This window comes from Dreissena polymorpha, chromosome 4 (genome assembly GCF_020536995.1).
Source record: "Dreissena polymorpha isolate Duluth1 chromosome 4, UMN_Dpol_1.0, whole genome shotgun sequence".
NCBI classification, from domain to species: domain Eukaryota; kingdom Metazoa; phylum Mollusca; class Bivalvia; order Myida; family Dreissenidae; genus Dreissena; species Dreissena polymorpha.
In genome coordinates this window covers 52,858,459-52,878,143 of record NC_068358.1, presented here as the reverse complement: position 1 = coordinate 52,878,143, position 19,685 = coordinate 52,858,459, and the positions used below count along the sequence as shown (strand labels likewise).

The window sequence follows — 19,685 nt, the reverse complement described above, 5'->3', positions numbered from 1 at the left end:
CTGTTTGATTAAGATTTAAAAGAATTTATACAGTTCCCACTGCAAGTGATTTTCTTATTGTAATACAATCTGTAATATCCGCTAAGATAGTTTGTTCAAGGCGTAAAATATCGTACAAAACTCCTCTAAGAACATTCTATTAATCTTGTTTTCATTAAATAAAACAATATAATCGTAATATTGAACAAGCACTCTGCCTTCGCAATCGCGTTCGTATCTCAGAGAGGGCGGAACACAAACCGATAAGTGGCGACCACATTCGCCCAATAAGACCGCAGCTTGACGTAGACAGCCAATAGCCGCAGTCTGTTGAGATATTCGTTTAATAACTATGCCGTTGCGCATGCGTTAACAACACGGTTACCCACATGGAATACCTGATTTTACTTAAATTAAAAGATGTGTGCGCTTCATTTGCAAATTATTGTTAACAAGTAGCTAACTTACAGTGTACTCAGCTAAGAGAGTAGACTTATGATTTGTGTTTCAAAGAATAAACAACTAAAACAGAGATTAAACGTATTCTTTAAAAGCTGTCGTATGTGTTAGAATGAATTCAAGTCAGTTGGAACACAATAGCGCGTTTACCATGATTGCGCCACGAACTCAAGGTAAATTATACGAACTCACTGATATATCAGCTGAGAGATATCCGTTTGCAAAAGAAATAAATATAAATAATTATTAGATAAATAAATAATACATAAATAATCGAAATGAATTATTTCATCAGTAATTCATCGAAGTTAACCTTCTTAGATCAATTATAATGCATTTTTAAGAGCAAGTACATGTGCAATTTGTGTTATTTTTTAACTCTAGGACTGTCACATGACAATAATACTGCGGTCAATCTTACACTTCACCAACGCGTTACTTCGACAACGTCATCACTGAATATGTCATCGGGTCACTCTCGGATTTCACTGAGTGCCAACCCTTCTCCCGTCTCCTCGCGCTCGTCTACCCCACAGGAACGGGACATAGTGTCTCCCAAGAGAGGCCACGTAGCCCCGAAGAAATCAGTGTTCCGACCGTGGGCGACCGGAAACGAATCAGAGGGCGAGGAACAAGATACAGACTCGAACAATGAATCATCGTCCGGTAAGAAATATGCGGTTTATTTTTTTTTAAATTAATATGTTTCTTTATTACTTTTTAAAAATATGCAAATAAACAACGATTTGGCTTTCTGGTGCATATGCGGGTTTGTGTATTTCAAAGTTTATAAGGTCCCTCTGTGCCCGAGGCTGTATAATGTGGGGACCCAGAGTGTGTCCCATCACTCAGACCTTACCTGATTACTAGACTCACGAAAGTTTGGGGAGCCTTTTGAATTATAGCTGCAATCTCCAGCTATTTAGTTTTTACTGAAATGTATTCAATTTTGGTGTGGTCTTGTGCTGTTGGCGGGGTGGAACCGAAGTTCCCGGAGGAAACCCTTACATTGTGTTGACAGCCGGGTAAGGGGGTTGAAACCGGGTCGCCCAGTAGAGAATGTTTAATGTTTAATACTTACGCATCAGACCGACAAACAGTAGATTATTGATCAACACACTACTATATTTTTGTATGCTGCATTTGTTTACAAAGTTTTTTTGTTGTGTTGAATTTGTATGAAGAAAATCAGCAAATACCATGCACGAACAGCACATCTATAAGAAGTTCATCTATAAATCCCCCCCACCCCCGACCCCCAGCTGTGGTCCTTTGTTCGATTTCGATCTGAAACTTGACGATATAATTTTTTGAGATAATCCACATAGGGATTAGAATTATGTTCTATAAAAACTGTTTAAATAATAAATTTGTACTAAGAAACACAACTGAGCTTTTTAAAACAACGACTTACAAATTGCATCTGAAGAAAGCAAATGGATCATGCAAGAAAGAAATCTAAGAGGAGTGGAAAAAACACTATTTGATCAGATATTTTCACAAACTGCAGTATCTATACCGGTAGTTGTCATTCTATTAATAATGACACTATTGACAATATCCTGTCTAATGAAATATTTAAGTTATTATTGTTGTATTTTTAATTTTTATAATAATAATATGTTATATTAAAATTAATATATATTATTATTTATTATAATAATTATTATTATTATTATTATTATTATTATTATTATTATTATTATTATTATCATTTGGTTCTTTTATTACTGAATTCACGTTTCAAAAACACACGCACATAAACTTGTAGACGAACATAAATCGCTCCTCCGTTCTGTTTGTCAAGTGTTGTATGTCCAAGGATTTTAAGTCATTCGATTATATAGCTCAATCACGTGGTATTTGTAAGGTTTGACTTACGACTGTAATACAAACACACGACCGGTCAACTCAATTTTTGGTAGACAGGTATCCACAGAGACAGTACATGAATAATTGTAAAACTTGGTTTCACAGTGACGTTCACACATCAGTCCATAGTTTTCACAAGGAAAATGTTACTTATAGTTTCAGTTTAGTTCAGCTAGAAATTCCTTAAGGGTCTTCGTTCAAATTGTCGATTGTCGATTTCCCTTAACCAACTCTAACCATCCACAGATCACTCCCACTCCTCGCCCGACACGAAGCCATCTTACCAGGACCCGCAACTTTGCCTTGCGGAGATCTACCGCTACAACCTACTGCAGGGCCTCTACCGGAACCACTACAACATGGTCACCATGGCGCGATCTGGCTTCGCCGGTGTTTGGACAGATCCTAGGATGTACCCTTACGTCTGCGCAAAAGGGTTCCAGAGCTTTCCGACTGTGGGATTAGGAATGAACGGCAGCGCTTCCGGATTTGACGGCAATGTTGCCGGCACGACTTTGACGTCCATTGGTGACTACGGCGTATTGCCCGGTTACGAGAAAGGCGCATACGAGTGCGTCAAGTGCATGAAGCAGTTCAGCACGCCGCACGGGCTGGAGGTGCACGTGCGCCGGTCACACAGCGGCAAGCGTCCGTACGCGTGTGACGTCTGCAACAAGACGTTCGGTCACTCCGTCTCTTTGTCGCAGCATCGAGCGGTGCACACACAAGATAAAAGCTTTCAGGTAGAATGGGAATTTAAGTTTTACTTCTCCAAAATAACACGTCTTATAACTTCAAATAAATATATTACGACTTATGTATTTTGGAGAAAACCTACTAAAAATGTTACTTTGTGTTATCGATGTTGTTTTTTTTTTTGGTTATAAAAACGTGATAAAAAGCATAAAGATTACCGTCGTAATGAGAAGGTTTAAGAGATAAAACGCGTTATTTATTTATGAAACTTTATTATTAATATTGCGGCAACTTGCTAGTAAGTACTTTTGCGTGCACTTGTATCGAAATAAGTTTGCCTACGTGAACGTGTCGTGTGTGCATGTTGCAGTGCAACCAGTGCGGCAAGTCTTTCAAGCGTTCGTCGACGCTCTCCACCCATCTCCTGATCCACAGCGACACACGCCCCTACCCCTGCCCCTACTGCGGAAAGCGCTTCCACCAGAAGTCGGACATGAAGAAACACACATACATACACACGGGTGAGTATTGTTTACATGTATTTAATTTTGCAACGTCATCCTAAAAACTGTCCCCCTATAATTGTCAAGTGAAATATAGTGTGTGTGGCTGTTGTTTTGCAAACCATATTGTCACCAGGGCACCATAGCAAGCACAAGGGTAAGGGTACAAAGGCACCATGGCCAATAACAATGGTATGAGGTTCTTATGATTCTCAAACTAGCACCGTTTGTGATTTAGCTGTGGTTCAGAATAATTCAGTATAATTCAATTTATTTTATTCAGCGAAAGAAAATAAACACATTTCTACATCCAGTCGAAATAATTAATTATATACATGTAATTTTTTCTGCCTTTAGGTTGGATTTAATAACTTGAGTGTCATATGTGTAATTCTGAATTCATTTTAAATAATTTTTCAAAAATGTACACACTTTAGTAACGGGTGATTTTTTTGTTTGAAATATGAAAATTTGTTAAATCGACACGGTTACTTGCCTATTGCACATAGGTTATGTCTTTGAACTCATAAACATTGTATCTATTTTTATTTGTAACCTTTGATAGGATGAAGTATACATTATTCCATACTGTTTAACGAAAATAACGTTTATCAAACGCAACTCCATAAGGGTATCGCAAAATTGTGAGGAGTTATTATTTATTATATAATACGTCGAGTTGTTTGAGTGCGCTATTAATTCTGTCATTGAACCATCATAAGTGAAAAGGCGTGTGATTAGGGGATACCACGATAACAACGAATGTGACACGTGATTATTCATGCCCGTAGCCAGGGGGGTGCGTTGGGTGCGTTTGCACCCAATGTTTTTAGACGAGTAAAAAATTGTACTATAAGTTGCATTTATTTGACGCAAAAACGGTTATTTATTTTTTCCAGGAACCCAGTGAGTCTTTGTATTTAAGCGTTAAAATGATGTTGTATTCAATATGCAACCGACAGGTCACCATATAATGAATTTCTCGATTAAGTCATTTCCAAGATAGCGCGTGATTTTTATTTACAAGTTTTAACCGTAGAATTGTTGAAATCAACCGAGGTTGTGACAGCAAAATTTGAGAATATCTAAGAAGCCGGTCCCCGCAAAATGGAATTGCAATTTTTGTTACAAATATATATTTGTTTTCTGTAATGCTAAATTATTAACCTGGCACTCTAATCCGTATAAAATCGATACTTAATTATATATATTTGATACTAAACGATTGTTTTGTAACCTTTGTCATCGTTATTAATGTCTATAACTGTAATATATATCATATCATTTTTGTTGAATGACAAGAAAACAAAGCATTGTTACTAAGCAATAACGCTTTCTTTTGTAGTTTACCAACACGTAATGGCATCTGTTCTGCTCCACATACATACATAATAATAATAATAATAATAATAATAATAATAATAATAATAATAATAATAATAACTTTATTTCACGAAGATAACACATTAAGAAATAGCATATCTTTTTTACAATGTGGTCTTCAAAACACAGTATATGTAAATATAAATACATAACTTTCCACAATGTTTTAATTATGTCAAACTTGACACTAAGAATGTCCTATTCTTAAACAGTTGTTATAATGAATTTAAAACGTTATAACATATGATCAGATGGACGTTAACGTTAAATTTGCACCAACTGTGACGGATCTTGAGCATATAATGGGCAAATAAGTACATCTTTTTTCTTCAACGTCCTGGTATACATTGTTAAGGACTTTGAGACCATAGGGACAGTAGTTTGTGGTAATAGGGTCTAAATGAAGTCTAAAGTGTTATATATTTCTGAAATTCGTTTAAAAAAAGATAACTAATTTGTTAAAAATAGTTTAAAAAATTAACCAGTTATACCATTTTGATTTCTTTTTAGTATTGAAACACATTAGAGAAGACCCAGTTTTGTTAATCAGTGTTTGTTGTACGATACACTATAAGCACGTTTAGAGCAATGCTATGCCTCTGGTACTATCCATAGTAGCAGACAAACATTTGATTTGAAAAAAAGTCAAATCTTTCCATTTAATTTGCTAGATTTATGAATGGTAGAATGTTGACATGGTAAAATACACCAATTTTATCAAGATTCCAAGATTCCAATAAATAATGATATTTTATACCGTTCTTATTGTTGATTTTACATTCTATAAATGTGCTGTTGCATATGTAAACAGAGTGTGTTGGCGCATACTAATGTCGTGTTAAACACCGTATAAAATTATGTTTATCCGTGACTGATCGAAAATGGCGATTATTGAAAAACGTGGTGGGGAAAACATGTATGTAATATCATATTCATGTCGATCAGTCACTGAGTATGGCCAATGAAAGTGAAACTTCATATAAAAATGCTCTATAACTTAAGTCTCTAAATACAGTTAAAAAGTGACCAGAATGCAGGAGTTTCATTTTCAAAATTGTCTAGGGGGAGGACCTCCAAAGCCACCGATTGCAGGAGGAACATCCCCTCCCCCACACACCCACTTTGCCACTTCAATGCTCAATAAAAATCGTCGAATGCAAAAATTCGCACCCCCCTTTTTCAAAACCCTGGCTACGGGCCTGATTATTATGTCCGTTTTCGACACAACCTCTGAGAACGACCTTTAATGTGGAACTGTAATCAGACGTTTATAGATGGGTCCATATTTAGCTCAGTATGTGTACGTGTACTTTACAGGCTATTATAAGAACGTTGCACTGATTTAGAGAGTTTTGATTTAGCGACAATTTTATTGCATATTTCTGGAACAAACTATCTCGATGAAATGTTTTGTTTTGAACATAATACAGAAGAGACTAGGTATTGCTTAACCCATTTATGCCTAGCGTCTAGTAAAAAGGCCTTGGCAATCAGCGTAGAACCAGATGTGACGCCGCATCTGCGCTGTTTGCTTAAATGAATTTCTGTAAGAAATATTCTAAATATAGAAATAAATATACTATACATCCCTAATTTTGGAAATAAATTGATTTAGAAGAATGGGAGAGTCCACTATGCATAACTGGGTTTACCGTGATTGCATCAGTAATTTGTACGCAGTGCCTTACATGTCATTTAAATTCTATGAGTTCACATTACATATACTCTCGCGGTATTGCACCGAAATTTACGTAAGCACGTTCAAAAAATATTACATGCATATTCCATAATTTAACGAATTTACTATTATATTATTACGCGATGAAATCATTACGAAAAAATACAATACTATTTTTTTGTTTAAACCCATCTCCCATATGGATTCGAACTTACGAAGGCCTTCGAAAATCATACCGTAGAAGCCGTCGATATGATATGACAAAATTGTTACACTATTTTTTTTTTAAACAGAATGGATTAAGTTAATCGTCCATAAATTATAAGGCAATGTAATCAGTATATTCAATATTTTGTAGATATAATACATATGTCAGAAATATTAATGGTTTGCCCGTCATTTTAAACAACACATAGAAGCCTCTCTTATATCATATAAAACATATACGAATGCGGTTAAAAGTATTAGGATGTTATTCAGTAAAGTGTCACTAAATGGGAAGAAAAGACTACTACAGTGCTTGTTTACGAACTAAACCAATTCGACAACCCTTTTTTATCTTAAAAAAATCACGAACACTTTCATTGCTGGTATATCCGCGCGTTGCATATTGCCAGTTGATTGCTGGTATATCCGCGCGTTGCATATTGCCAGTTGATTGCTGGTATATCCGCGCGTTGCATATTGCCAGTTGATTCGATTAGAGTTCAGTAAAACAAATCACGTGAAAATGGCCGCAGATGTTGCTGGGCGAATGAATAGTGGCTAATGCAGTTACACCATCAATTAATCACGGAGCGTCGCGAATGTTGCACAGTTAGTACTTTTTTCGTAAAGACAGTTGGATTCCGTGATTTAAAGGTCGCCCCGACTGCTTATCAGTGTGTTTTCTAACTCGATTACAGTTTCATTAGTAAAACGTGCAACACTAATTGTAAATTTGCGTCACCTAATATTGCACATCCCTGCGTAAAGTTCGAGTTCTTATAGTAAGGTGCGCGTTGTTGATTTACTTAAAAAATATTATTGCAACGTGATAGTCGACAATACAGTACATAATTCAATTTAACTTACTTTAATCCGTGCCTTGATATAACATTTTTTTATTCTGTACCAGTGTATCACCTCACGTTTAAGCTAAGAGCTCTTAGGGATATTTAATTTTTACTCAAATGCTAATTCGATTGACAGAATCTGTTGAATTTATTATCATAAAAATAATGCTTTCGGAATACTTGTAGAAACATATCTGTAACGCTTGCGTGAAGCAGCAAACATGTCTGTTACTTAAATAAAAATAATTCCTGTGTAACAATAGCAGTCGCCACAAACGAAACAGATCGAAGACGTAACATGGTCGTAAAATAAAAATGCTCGACAAATGTTTCAAAACCAAAACTAAATCTGTCAGAACAAATTAAAGAAGCTTCCCAAACCCGTACCCCACCCTCCTGACGGCGCTTTTGGGAATTCAGATTTCCAGCAGCCCTATCGGAGTGATTGAACGAAACGTAAATTGTTTTCTCACCCGGAGACGTCTCGCGATTCTGTATAAACTCACCCAGCAATCTGAGTGGAATAGAAATGACCGTAAATATCTGCAATTTACATAAATCCGTCTCTACTCGCGTTAAAACGTTGTAATGAAATAGCAATAACGCGCCGTGTTTGGTCACTTTGGGGACCAGCGTACGAGAGTCAACAAATAACACAATTAGGCATGTAACGGTGTAATTATTTGTCGCGGTCTTCGGGGACAAATCCCGATGCTACGCTTTATTTGACAATGCTGATTTTCGCTGCTGCCTGATTATCACAGATATTGGCGAGGATAAATTGAATTTCTTATGTTTAGTGATAGGCGTTCGGGAAGTGCCATTCCCTGAACAAATTTATGTCGGACCTAATATTTGATTTACTGCATATCAGACCTAATGTAGCCTCCCATAACACTGGATTCTGGCGCTCGATCAGTGCTTATTAGTTCAAAGCGGCAGTGGTTTCCAACACAGATTTGTACCAGGGCTTGCGATGATGAAAGCCAGGTCTCGAGGTCGTGAGATTTCAAACGAATTAGAACAAGCACTGTATAATTTTCATGTCGTTGTTTGTTATACTCAGAGGGACTGGCAGTATGTGACAACGCTTGGACTTTTAAGAAATAGCTAATTCAATTTCGAGCGTTATTCGTTCTTGTGCCATAACATTTTAGACGCGCGTTTAATCAACAATCAGATAACTTGATTTTTCACATATCAAACACTCGTTGACTTCATTTGGAGAAACCGTAATTCTCGTGCGTGAGTACTGAAAAAGCACACACGGTGCGAAAAAATCCTACCTGACAAGTGCACACTATAACAACAATGATCTTTTGTGAAATCAAAGTGTCATGTCGGAAATGTTCTTTTACATTTCACGACGCAGTTCAAAGTTAAAGAAATGTTTCAATCAGGTCACTGAGAACAGTGTTCATTTCAATGTTTCATGTAGAGTACACTATGTACTGGTTTTCTCAAATGAACCGCTATTTTTGATTTGGTAGAATCCTTATCAGACAATGCCTTGCAAGCTAGTACACTGACGCATTCGGCTCGAACTCAATCACAGAAACGTCTCAATCTCGCCTGAGCACCGATAGCTGGTACATGTACACTTTCCATATATATCACTTTAAGTACTCTTCCCTCGTCTTATCAAAGATTTCCTAAACGAACCGCAGAGTTTCACAAAAGGTCACATTGCACTAAAACTACGCATCGTTACACCCATTACTTCTCTCTTTTGACGCTTCATTTGCTTCCTTTGCTTCCATAGTCATATGCATGGTTTAATAATCTTGCTCAATGTGACCGCTTGAGACACACGTACAAATACTCTCTTTAAAAAACATACGTATTTCTTTCTGTTTTGTTTTAAGCTAAAACTAGCTTTAAAAGATTTTCGACAAATATCCTGATGTAGAAAATTAAAGTTTAACACTAACGTTTCAAAATTAAATTGAAAACAATGCTTAATTATTGTTGGTGTTAAGTATATATGTACACATGTATTCAAACTGCACACTCGTTTACACAGTTATAAATGATACTACATTATATTATATGTGTTATCAAATGGCATGTTATGTTTTTAACAAAAGTTTGCTCTTCACAATTGAGAAATATGGAATGTAAGTATTTCATGTAAGCTTAGTTTTTATCCACACATTAAAATCATCCATATATCTAATTGCGTTTAATTTTTCGGTAAATTGTTGTCAGAATGTCAATGTCGAATGCGCGTACTTTTCATTGCCAAATAGGGCGTTGTGTATTGTTTAGTGCATATAAGGCGTTATTACTTTTCAGCATCTAGGCAAATAGCGGTAGCCTGTGTGTATTTCTCGTCTCCGAATTAAGGTCTACATTAAATATAATTATGCATTAACTTAATACTCAAAAGCAGTTTCTTGCATGCTTTCAGGCGAGAAGCCATATAAATGCAGCCACTGCGGGAAGGCATTCAGTCAATCCTCCAACCTGATCACCCACTGCCGTAAGCACTCCGGTTTCAAGCCGTTCACTTGCGCCAAGTGCGGCCGGGCGTTCCAGCGAAAGGTCGACATGCGCCGCCATCTTGAAACCCAACACGGCGAGGAGAAAATGTCACCGGAAATGTTCAGCCTATCGATGTCACGTGACACGGTTTTGCGTGCGCCGAGTGATTCCGGTGTATCGATGGATTTCAGCAACCAGCGCACCTCTGTTATTGTTTCGTAATTATTATGTCACATCAACTGCATATAATTCTGAAGCGTTAGATCTGTAAAACGAATCTGCTGGAGAAACTATATTTCACCAGGCATTTCTTTTGTATTAAACACGTGACTGAAAAAAAAAGAAATGTATATGACAGATGATTGATGCCTGGACACAGTAAACTATTTGATATATCCCCCAAATGTAAATGGATTTAAGCAATGAAGTATGACGTTTGTACGTCAACTTTACGAATTCTTTGGTCCATGTAATAATTCTTATGAAGCCAGAATGTTTATACATTTGTGTATACATTGAATGACATTTTGGTATTACGCACAATTTCAAAAGTGATTTTATCATAAATAAATTGATATGTCTTGAAATGCGTTTTACATGTACATGTATTCCTTCTTGAAGTTGTACAACCCCTGCTTTTACGTTTAATATAATATATGTATTTGTATTCACATGCTTTTGTTTTACCATGAATTGTTCACATGATCTTTTTTGGCAGTTACACGTTTTGTACAGTTCACAGTTTGTATTGAATTTGTTGCTTGCACGTGATGTGCTATTTAACTTATTTACATAATTATTAAATTTTTACACACGGTATAAACAAGTGTTTGTTCTCATGCAAAACCGAAACAAAGCCTTCCGAAAAATAGTCATAAGTAAAATATGAGTTACTTCCCCTACTTGAATAGAAGACCACAGCGCATCAAGCATTCAAGCACCGTTTCGGAAGATCGTTAAGCTGCTAATACGGAGAGATTTAGATTTAGACAAGTTTGTTTTTCTTATTAACAAAATTTCACATTACATTTTATTACAAAGAAAATATTTACGTGTCTTTAAGAACCATGACACAAAAGCTATGCTATCTAACGTATCAATATTGTTCTATCGCGCGCTCAATGAATTTAATTCTCTATTTAATGATGTACACCTCAAACCAGAGTTAAGTTAGACTTTCTACATTCATGAACACTCATAACAATTGTCGAATAAGATCAACTGACCGAGGTGACCTATGGTAAGTTATATAAGTCTATAAAGTATTTGAGGCCATTTAAACAAATCGCGGATGAGATTGTTTGGGTATTGTGGCCCCAAGTTTTGAAGTAACCGACCTTGGATGTTTTGTTATTAATAAAACCGAAGAACTTATATTATATAAGTACTGTAAACAATTCAATTCTGAAAAAATTAAAGCGATTAACTAAAATCTGATCAGAGTAAAAAAATTCAATGTAAAAAAACAATCGGTGATGCAATTAATTTAAACAATATTCGCGTATCATACATTAACATATATATATCACAGGTGGTTAGCGTGTGGCTATGATATTAATTAGTGAAAACATCATTTTGAATGATAAATAATCATATTATAACGAAAAATTAACTTTTCTGAAAAAAAATATTTCACTATCAAATATATATATAACAAGGTATGCAACTCAAAATCAGCCCAAAACGGGGTGCATCGCTTTGAACAGCCATATCTTCATCAATTTTGCAGCGATTTTCACGATCTCGGTCTTATTCAACGCAGAAATGAATTTCCTTTCTGGAAATGTATATGTCTTGCAATATTTTTACAAATGCTGGGTCAACTTTTAAGAAATAACACGATACACAACACGCATGACCCAGTTGACAGTGATCATGCTGTCTTTAAGACTGAAATCTTCACGGAGTAAAGGGCAACTTCCCTATAAAGTTCATGTAGTTCGATACCATAATTCAATAAAACGTATGAAAAAACATTATTACCGTTCTTGTCGTTACATTCTGCATCAAGACTAACTGTCCAGCGCCGTTTGAAACCTTTGTTTACATACATTTCAACTAACTGACATTTTAAACATACGAGTGATTTCATTGGTCCAATGCGGAGGTGTGTCTTTACAACTGGAGATTTCATTCATAAAGAATACATGATCACTGTCAACTGGGTCATGCGTGTTGTGTATCGTGTTATTTCTTAAAAGTTGACCCAGCATTTGTAAAAATATTGCAAGACATATACATTTCCAGAAAGGAAATTCATTTCTGCGTTGAATAAGACCGAGATCGTGAAAATCGCTGCAAAATTGATGAAGATATGGCTGTTCAAAGCGATGCACCCCGTTTTGGGCTGATTTTGAGTTGCATACCTTGTTATATATATATTTGATAGTGAAATATTTTTTTTCAGAAAAGTTAATTTTTCGTTATAATATGATTATTTATCATTCAAAATGATGTTTTCACTAATTAATATCATAGCCACACGCTAACCACCTGTGATATATATATATATATATATATATATATATATATATATATATATATATATATATATATATATATATTTGCATTGCTAATGTTGGCTGTGTTGTAATATGTATTCACCATATACATTTAACTTTAAAGTGCTAATCGAAGACCCGCAAGCCAAACTCTGAGTGTAAGCATCTCTAATAAAGCTACTACAAACCACTGACTAAGAATCAAAAGCATATTCGCAAAATTCCAAACACACGAGTTAGACATAATTTATGCAGTCAAAGAAAATGTTGAATGAGGCGTTGTGTATTCTCTATTGGTTGAACAGTTCTGTGTCAATTAAACTCGCCGATCATATGCTTGCGTTCTATATTGAGCTAACAAGAATTTCTTATACTTTTAAGATTAATGATTAACAAGAAATTCAACAGATTTTACTCTGTGATTTGCTATAAACATATTATTTGTAGAACTATAAAAACAGACAAAGATTTCACAACGAAATCTAAACGTGTTTTTCTTACGCATCAATCCATTATTTATATACTGAAGTTAATATGTTTTAAATGCTCCATTAATCTTATGTTAGGAAGACGCAATAAATGTAGCATGTAAATACATTGTTTACCTATAGGGTTATGAAAACGTTTATGTCCGCTTATTTTACAACGTACATTGCGTACTTATATTATAGCGAGTAGCTTCTGACCGGGCTGTGCGGATGCGCAGGCTGGTCGTGAATTTCACTGACTTTAAATATTTCAAAAATAAGTCGTTCATTTATGTCAGTAAAAAGTATATAAGATGATACAATCATGAATAACTGATATTATGTATGGGTTTTAGTTCATGTTCAGTGTTTAATAGATCGCACAAATTATAAATTTTCTGATGTATTTTAAAGGGACATGTTCACAAATTGAACAGAAAAGAATATATCGATATAAAGACAATTACAAAAAATATTTGTCTCAGATTGAAAAACAAATAGTATGTACATGATGTTTAATACTCCTAACTAGGAAATAACAAATATTCGTTTAATAATGGATAAGCATCATTCGAAATCGGTTAAATAATATACCGAGTGTTGCATGGAATGGTTTGAAAAAAACAACAACAACAACAACGTGTAGTACTTATATGGCGTTTTTAATTCCTTATTAAACACTGAAGCCTGTATCGCGCAGTGGTGGCTAACTAGCGTTTGCTTCGTGGGGTCCCAGATTGGACTCCCGGAAACCTATTATTTTATTTAACTTGTATTCTTGTCATAACAATTAGTTTATGTAGTTTTTTTTCAAAACATTATTTTGTTACTTGACAGATATAATGACTTGTTTTAAATACGAACATGTGTGAACAAGTCCCTTTAACAGTGTGTGTGTAAAAAGATTTTTATTTCGCATGTTAAAAGTAAACATTATAAATCGTGACAATCTTTTTTAAAATATTAACTTAAAGAAGGACATATTAACTGCCGGCGTGTACACGTACCTGTTAACCTTTGTTAACCCATTTATGCCTAGTGGACCTTCCCATCCTTCTAAATTGGATCAATTTATTTCCAAAATTAGGGATGTCTTGTATACTTATTTCTATATTTAGAATATTTCATACAGAAATTCCTTTAAGCAAACAGCGCAGACCCAGATGAGACACCGCATCATGCAGCGTCTCATCTGGGTCTACGCTGTTTGCCAAGGCCTTTTTTTCTAGACGCTAGGCATAAATGGGTTAATATCCTGGCCATGACACAGACAAATGTCGGATTTACTTGTTTGGCATCTAGTCAATATATCTATTTGACATATTCGTATAATACAGACATGTATATTAATCGTTAAACAGCAGCAAAGATCCTTGTTATTAAACGTAATGTCCAAACCATAGTATTTTTTCACTGTGTAAAAAGTACAAACATTTTAGGTTCTGATAAAATGTTTAATACTAAAAAAAACAAATGTGATGTGCATATTCATTATAACGATAACATCAAAACAGCACTACAATGGTCGCATTTTTATTTATTCGGTTCATTTGGATTTTGGGCGAAGCTGTCTAACCCTGTTTGATACCTTAATTCGAATTTATAAACAGCCAACAAAATGTTAAGGACTTATCCCGCAAGTAGACCCAAATGCTTAATTCTGAAGATCGCATGAGTTAATTTGAGAGAATTCCTTCAATACGTTGTTTACGTACCCTTTTCGAGATGTATACAAAGTCGCTTGTAAATCAGGCTTATCTCATACCATTGATTACGTATATTGACTGTTGAATGTTTTAAGCCTAAAATTGGAAGGTGCTTTTTAATTGAATTTACTTATTTTTTCATTAAATGAAGATTATAAACAAGTGTCCATTAAAGTGAGACTAGTGTTTGGAAGGCTGTTTCGTCATCAAATACGAAATTACAATATCCGCTTTGATGGATTTTTTCGTTTTTATGGAGTCTCTTCTAAACAAAAATCTCGTCAGGGCGGAAAGTGTTGTCCCTTATTTGCATGTGCGACTGCGCATTCTAATCTGGGATTACACTTAACGCACATGCATTAAGTCCGTTTTTTTTCAAAAACCGACTCCATTGTTTTCACATAAAAAAATAAATTTTACATTTCCTGTAGAATTTGTGCCGTACTCTTTCGAAAATTTGAAACTTGCCACTTTAAGTGATTCCATAAAAACATTAATACAAAACAAAACAATGCATCTAAAAAAGAAGTCTGTGTATAAATCCGCAGTACAAAACAGTATTTATTCTTGGAAGGACGCGTGCAGTTTGTGTAATAAGTAAAGAGCCAATGGCAGTATTTCTTTCTGTGGCGACGTGTACATAGACGTTGTTTGAACGATGATTGATGGGTTGAACTGTATATTTAATGGAAAGTTGCGACTGATATATTTTAATGTTAAAGGGCGTCAAGATGAAGCGAATGTTTATGTGCGTTGTGCTGTTAGCCGGTGAGTGAAATGAAATTATTATTTTGTTAGTTCATTATCTTTACCTTTATCGTTTCAATGATAATCATCACTGATAATAAAATAGTTGTATTATAATAATAATAACAATAAATAATAATAATAATAATAATAATAATAATAATAATAATAATAATAATAATAATAATAATAATAATTAAAATCATAATCATAATCATAATGAAACGAATAAAATAAAATAAAACTTATAATAATATGTTTGTTGCAGGATACTGCTTAGCCGTTCCGCAACCAGGTGTGTATTTAAGTTGCATTCTCTTATTCAAGATACAGTATTTTTTTTTAAGTTAGTTAACATCGGCATTCTTATTGCACATGTTAATAAATCTTTATGATCATATTCAATTGTACTAATCTATCATGCTCGTTTGATAATTAAAGTTGAAAAGTACAAGAATGTAATTGTATTGTTTATTTTTCTTATAAATCAAAGGAGGCCTTTACGGTATTGTACATTTTTTATTATAATTAGTGTGTACATGTGTTAAAAAATCAAACCATCATATATGCAGATTGCCTTGCGCCCTCTGTGGAATCAGACGGATCTACTCCTGCAACATGCGGAGGTTTTATTGGCCAACAGTGCCCGTCGCCGACGGACTCCTGCCCGTTGCTTCCGTCGTCGGACTTCGGTTACTGCTGTGTAGGGTGTGGTCGTAACGCACCATCTCCCACGGTCGCCTGCTACAGTCACCGGGACTGCCGCCGAGGTGAACGCTGCGTGAAACCCGTCAATAACGGGCTTGCGAGAGGGGTGTGCTGTCGTAATGACGGAGGTACGTATGAATCTGCCACGGGTGCGTATATACTGTTTAAAGGTTGGATGTTTTCATCGTATTCAACTGCAGTGCGTCGCGTAAAGCAGTCAATTTTCTTAATCAATCTTTTCCTCTGTAATCTGGTTTACTCGTTATACGTTCACATGCGGCAACTGGCTACTGCCCTTCTTAACCAATTTATGCCTAGCGTTTAGAAAACAGGCCTTGGCAAACAGCGTAGACCCAGATGAGACGCTGCATGATGCGGCATCTCATCAGGGTCTGCGCTGTTTGCTTGAAGGAATTTCTGTAAGAAATATTCTAAATATAGAAATAAATATACTAGACATCCCTAATTTTGGAAATAAATTGATCCAATTCAGAAGGATGGGAAAGTCCACTAGGCATACATGGGTTAAATCAGAGGTAGGAGGATAATGGTCGTACACAAATGTCCCTCCATAAAACACTGTAATAAATTGTATGACTGGGTTGGAAATCGATGTTACATTTCTCGGATTGCAGTCATAAACAGCAATATACAAAATGAGCTAACCGGTCCGGCCAAATACTTATTATTTCATACAACACGGTCTAAACGCTAATGATATATGTTCATATGGGAACAGGTAGTAAAATGCATGACCTACATTCTCTATACATCGCATATTATGACAGTAAAAGCGATCGTGGCAGTTAAATGTATGTAATGCGTACGGGCAATAATATATTATTTATTTATCTATTTTATTAACATAATATGATATGTTATATATGCTGATGTTAGTTTCCAGATATTTTTTAATTGTGACAATTAAAAATTGCAGGTTACTAACACAACGTCTTTGACATCCGTGTTGTTGTCGATGGCAAGCCTCGTCGGAGAACCAACGACTTTATTAACTGAGATGAAAAAGCATGAATTAAAGTTTATATTTATAGTGTTGTTGACCTGGTTCTTCAGTCTCACAAATTAGTTTCATACGTTGACATTTGTGTTTTACTCGCGGAATATTTTAAGTGTCTGTATATCACATTTGTAATTATATGTCCTCCAAATTAGAGTTTACTAAGTGTCTTCATGACACCGAAGGGATTCTGATAGTAAACGCATCGTCCGTCCATCCACAATCCCGTCCATTAGTCTGACCCGCTCCTTGTGCAGAGCATAACTTACTTAGTAATGGGGAGATTAACATGACACTTCATACATATGAGTCGTGTTCTATGAAAACTGGGCACAATGCATGTGCGTAAAGTGTCGTCCCTGATTAGCCTGTGCAGTCCGCACAGGCTAATCAGGGACGACACTTTCCGCTTTTATGACATTTTTCGTTAAAAATGAAGTCTCTTCTTAGCAAAAATCTAATTTAGGCGGAAAGTGTCGTCCCTGATTAGCCTGTGCGGACTGCACAGGCTAATCTGGGACGACACTTTACGCACATGCATTATGCCAGTTTTGTCAGAACGCGACCCATATGATGATAGAAGGCTGAAGTGCAGAGTACAAGTACAATAACTCTTTCTTCAGCAATTGTTATTTAAGTTCATTTTTTTGTGCAGAGTTATAGTTTTTATACAATTTTGATACAGAGTCCAATTCAATAGGTCTATTGTATTTTGTATATTTTCATAACTCATATTAGAAATGCGTCTGATGACACAGATGCCCCAGTTAAAATTTACTGGACACAAAACAAACGAGTGGTGTTTGACACGGATTATTCGAACAATTAATACATCATGTATATACCACTCGTTTGTAGCATGAAGCCTTTTTCACATTTGTGTCATTGGCCTATACGCAAACACCATCTTTGGCACATACAGCGTGATGAACAATCTGACAACGCTCTATCGAGAAACAAAAACACTGTCGGAACATCTTCTTTCACTAATTAATTAATACCATATACGGACTTAAAACACACTCCACTGTGACCTTGACCTTGAAGCGACTTACATGTTTGTTAAAAGCAACCTTTCGTCCTGATACGATGATTATGTTTGCCATTTTACAGAGTTATGAACCAATCACAAACATGTCCTTTCACTATATACATATAAGTAATATGCAAATACTCCAAGTTTCAACTGCGACCGTTACATTCAAGCGAGCGATATCGTTAAGCACGCGACACATCGTCTTTGTACGATAAACTTGTGCGAATTTACTTTGAAATCCAATCATGCATGACAATGTTATGAGTCGGAGACAAACATGCAATTGCGCTAGATAAGTATAAGAAATAAGCAACACCTCCAAGTGTCCGCTGTGACCTTGACCTTGACGAAAGCGATATGGTTGTTGCATGCGACACGTCGTCATGATATAAGGGTCATTTATGATAATTTATTTCGAAATTATAATGTACAGCAGATTTATGAGCCGCATACGAATTTTGAAGCTACAAAACAAATAAACACACAAGCACGGACAGGGGTAACACTAAATGCCCTTCCACCATTATCATGACGTGGGAATTTACATAAAAACAGTTCCGATCGTGGTCTACTAGCGTCTACTAATAATTAACAATACTGCATGTAACAATACTAAATAAAGTAACATGCAATAGCCAGTACAAAAGATTATAGTTGGCCCCAAACAATCTTATGGGTTCGCCATCCTGAAGAGTTAATATTGAATTCCAACGCACACAAATACTTCGCGGGCAACAAAGAAGCCAGAAGGCATAACACTGCACAAACCAACTTTTCAAGTAACAATCAAAGGGAAATGTACTCTGAGATTAGACAATTATTTATCGCGCTACAGTTAGCTCCCCTATGTAACAATCGTCATTAAAAAGGATAAGAACTGCTCATGGGTAGCTATTTTGGCGACACCATGTCCGGCGTCGTGTTTCGTGCGGTCGTCAAGTTTAACCTCGTTACCACTGAGCGGCCGTACTTAAAAAAAAATATTAAAAAAACAAAACAAACTTTCTGCTTACAGTGGATTTTTGTTAACAAGAACCTCCTTTAAACAAAAATTCCATTAACCGGAAAGAGTCCTCCCTGATCAACCTTGCGGACTGCACAGGCCAATCTGGGACAACACTTTACGCATATCCACTAAGCTCAATTTTCCCAGAACGAGGCGTATGTGTGAATTGGTAAATCTAAGCATAGTATTGCACAACGCATTCAATAAATTATAAATCCTTCGACGAACAACCGACAGAAATAGCTGTGCATTTCTATCTACTGGTTAATCACCCCCAATTTACTTACCCTATGTTAGTTCATGCTAAAATAACGAGCACTGCTCCAGTGGTATTACACTGCTCACAAGGTATCGGGTTTCCTGGGGTGTTAATTAGACCACTGACTT

General features: G+C 35.7%; 2 protein-coding genes across 2 annotated transcripts; both read left to right on the top strand.

The window, feature by feature from the left end:
• Positions 1-356: 356 nt before the first annotated feature.
• LOC127876103 (zinc finger protein interacting with ribonucleoprotein K-like) lies at positions 357-10,497 on the top strand. The gene is made up of 5 exons (XM_052421029.1): positions 357-611; positions 823-1,104; positions 2,557-3,053; positions 3,377-3,527; positions 10,036-10,497. The coding sequence occupies exons 1-5, from the start codon at positions 551-553 to the stop codon at positions 10,329-10,331; spliced, it is 1,287 nt and encodes a 428-aa protein (XP_052276989.1). The 5' UTR covers positions 357-550; the 3' UTR covers positions 10,332-10,497.
• A 4,961-nt stretch (positions 10,498-15,458) lies between these two features.
• LOC127876129 (uncharacterized) lies at positions 15,459-17,287 on the top strand. The gene is made up of 4 exons (XM_052421124.1): positions 15,459-15,551; positions 15,799-15,825; positions 16,103-16,366; positions 17,176-17,287. Exons 1-4 carry the CDS (start codon positions 15,497-15,499, stop codon positions 17,181-17,183), a joined length of 354 nt encoding a protein of 117 aa, XP_052277084.1. The 5' UTR covers positions 15,459-15,496; the 3' UTR covers positions 17,184-17,287.
• Positions 17,288-19,685: the final 2,398 nt, after the last annotated feature.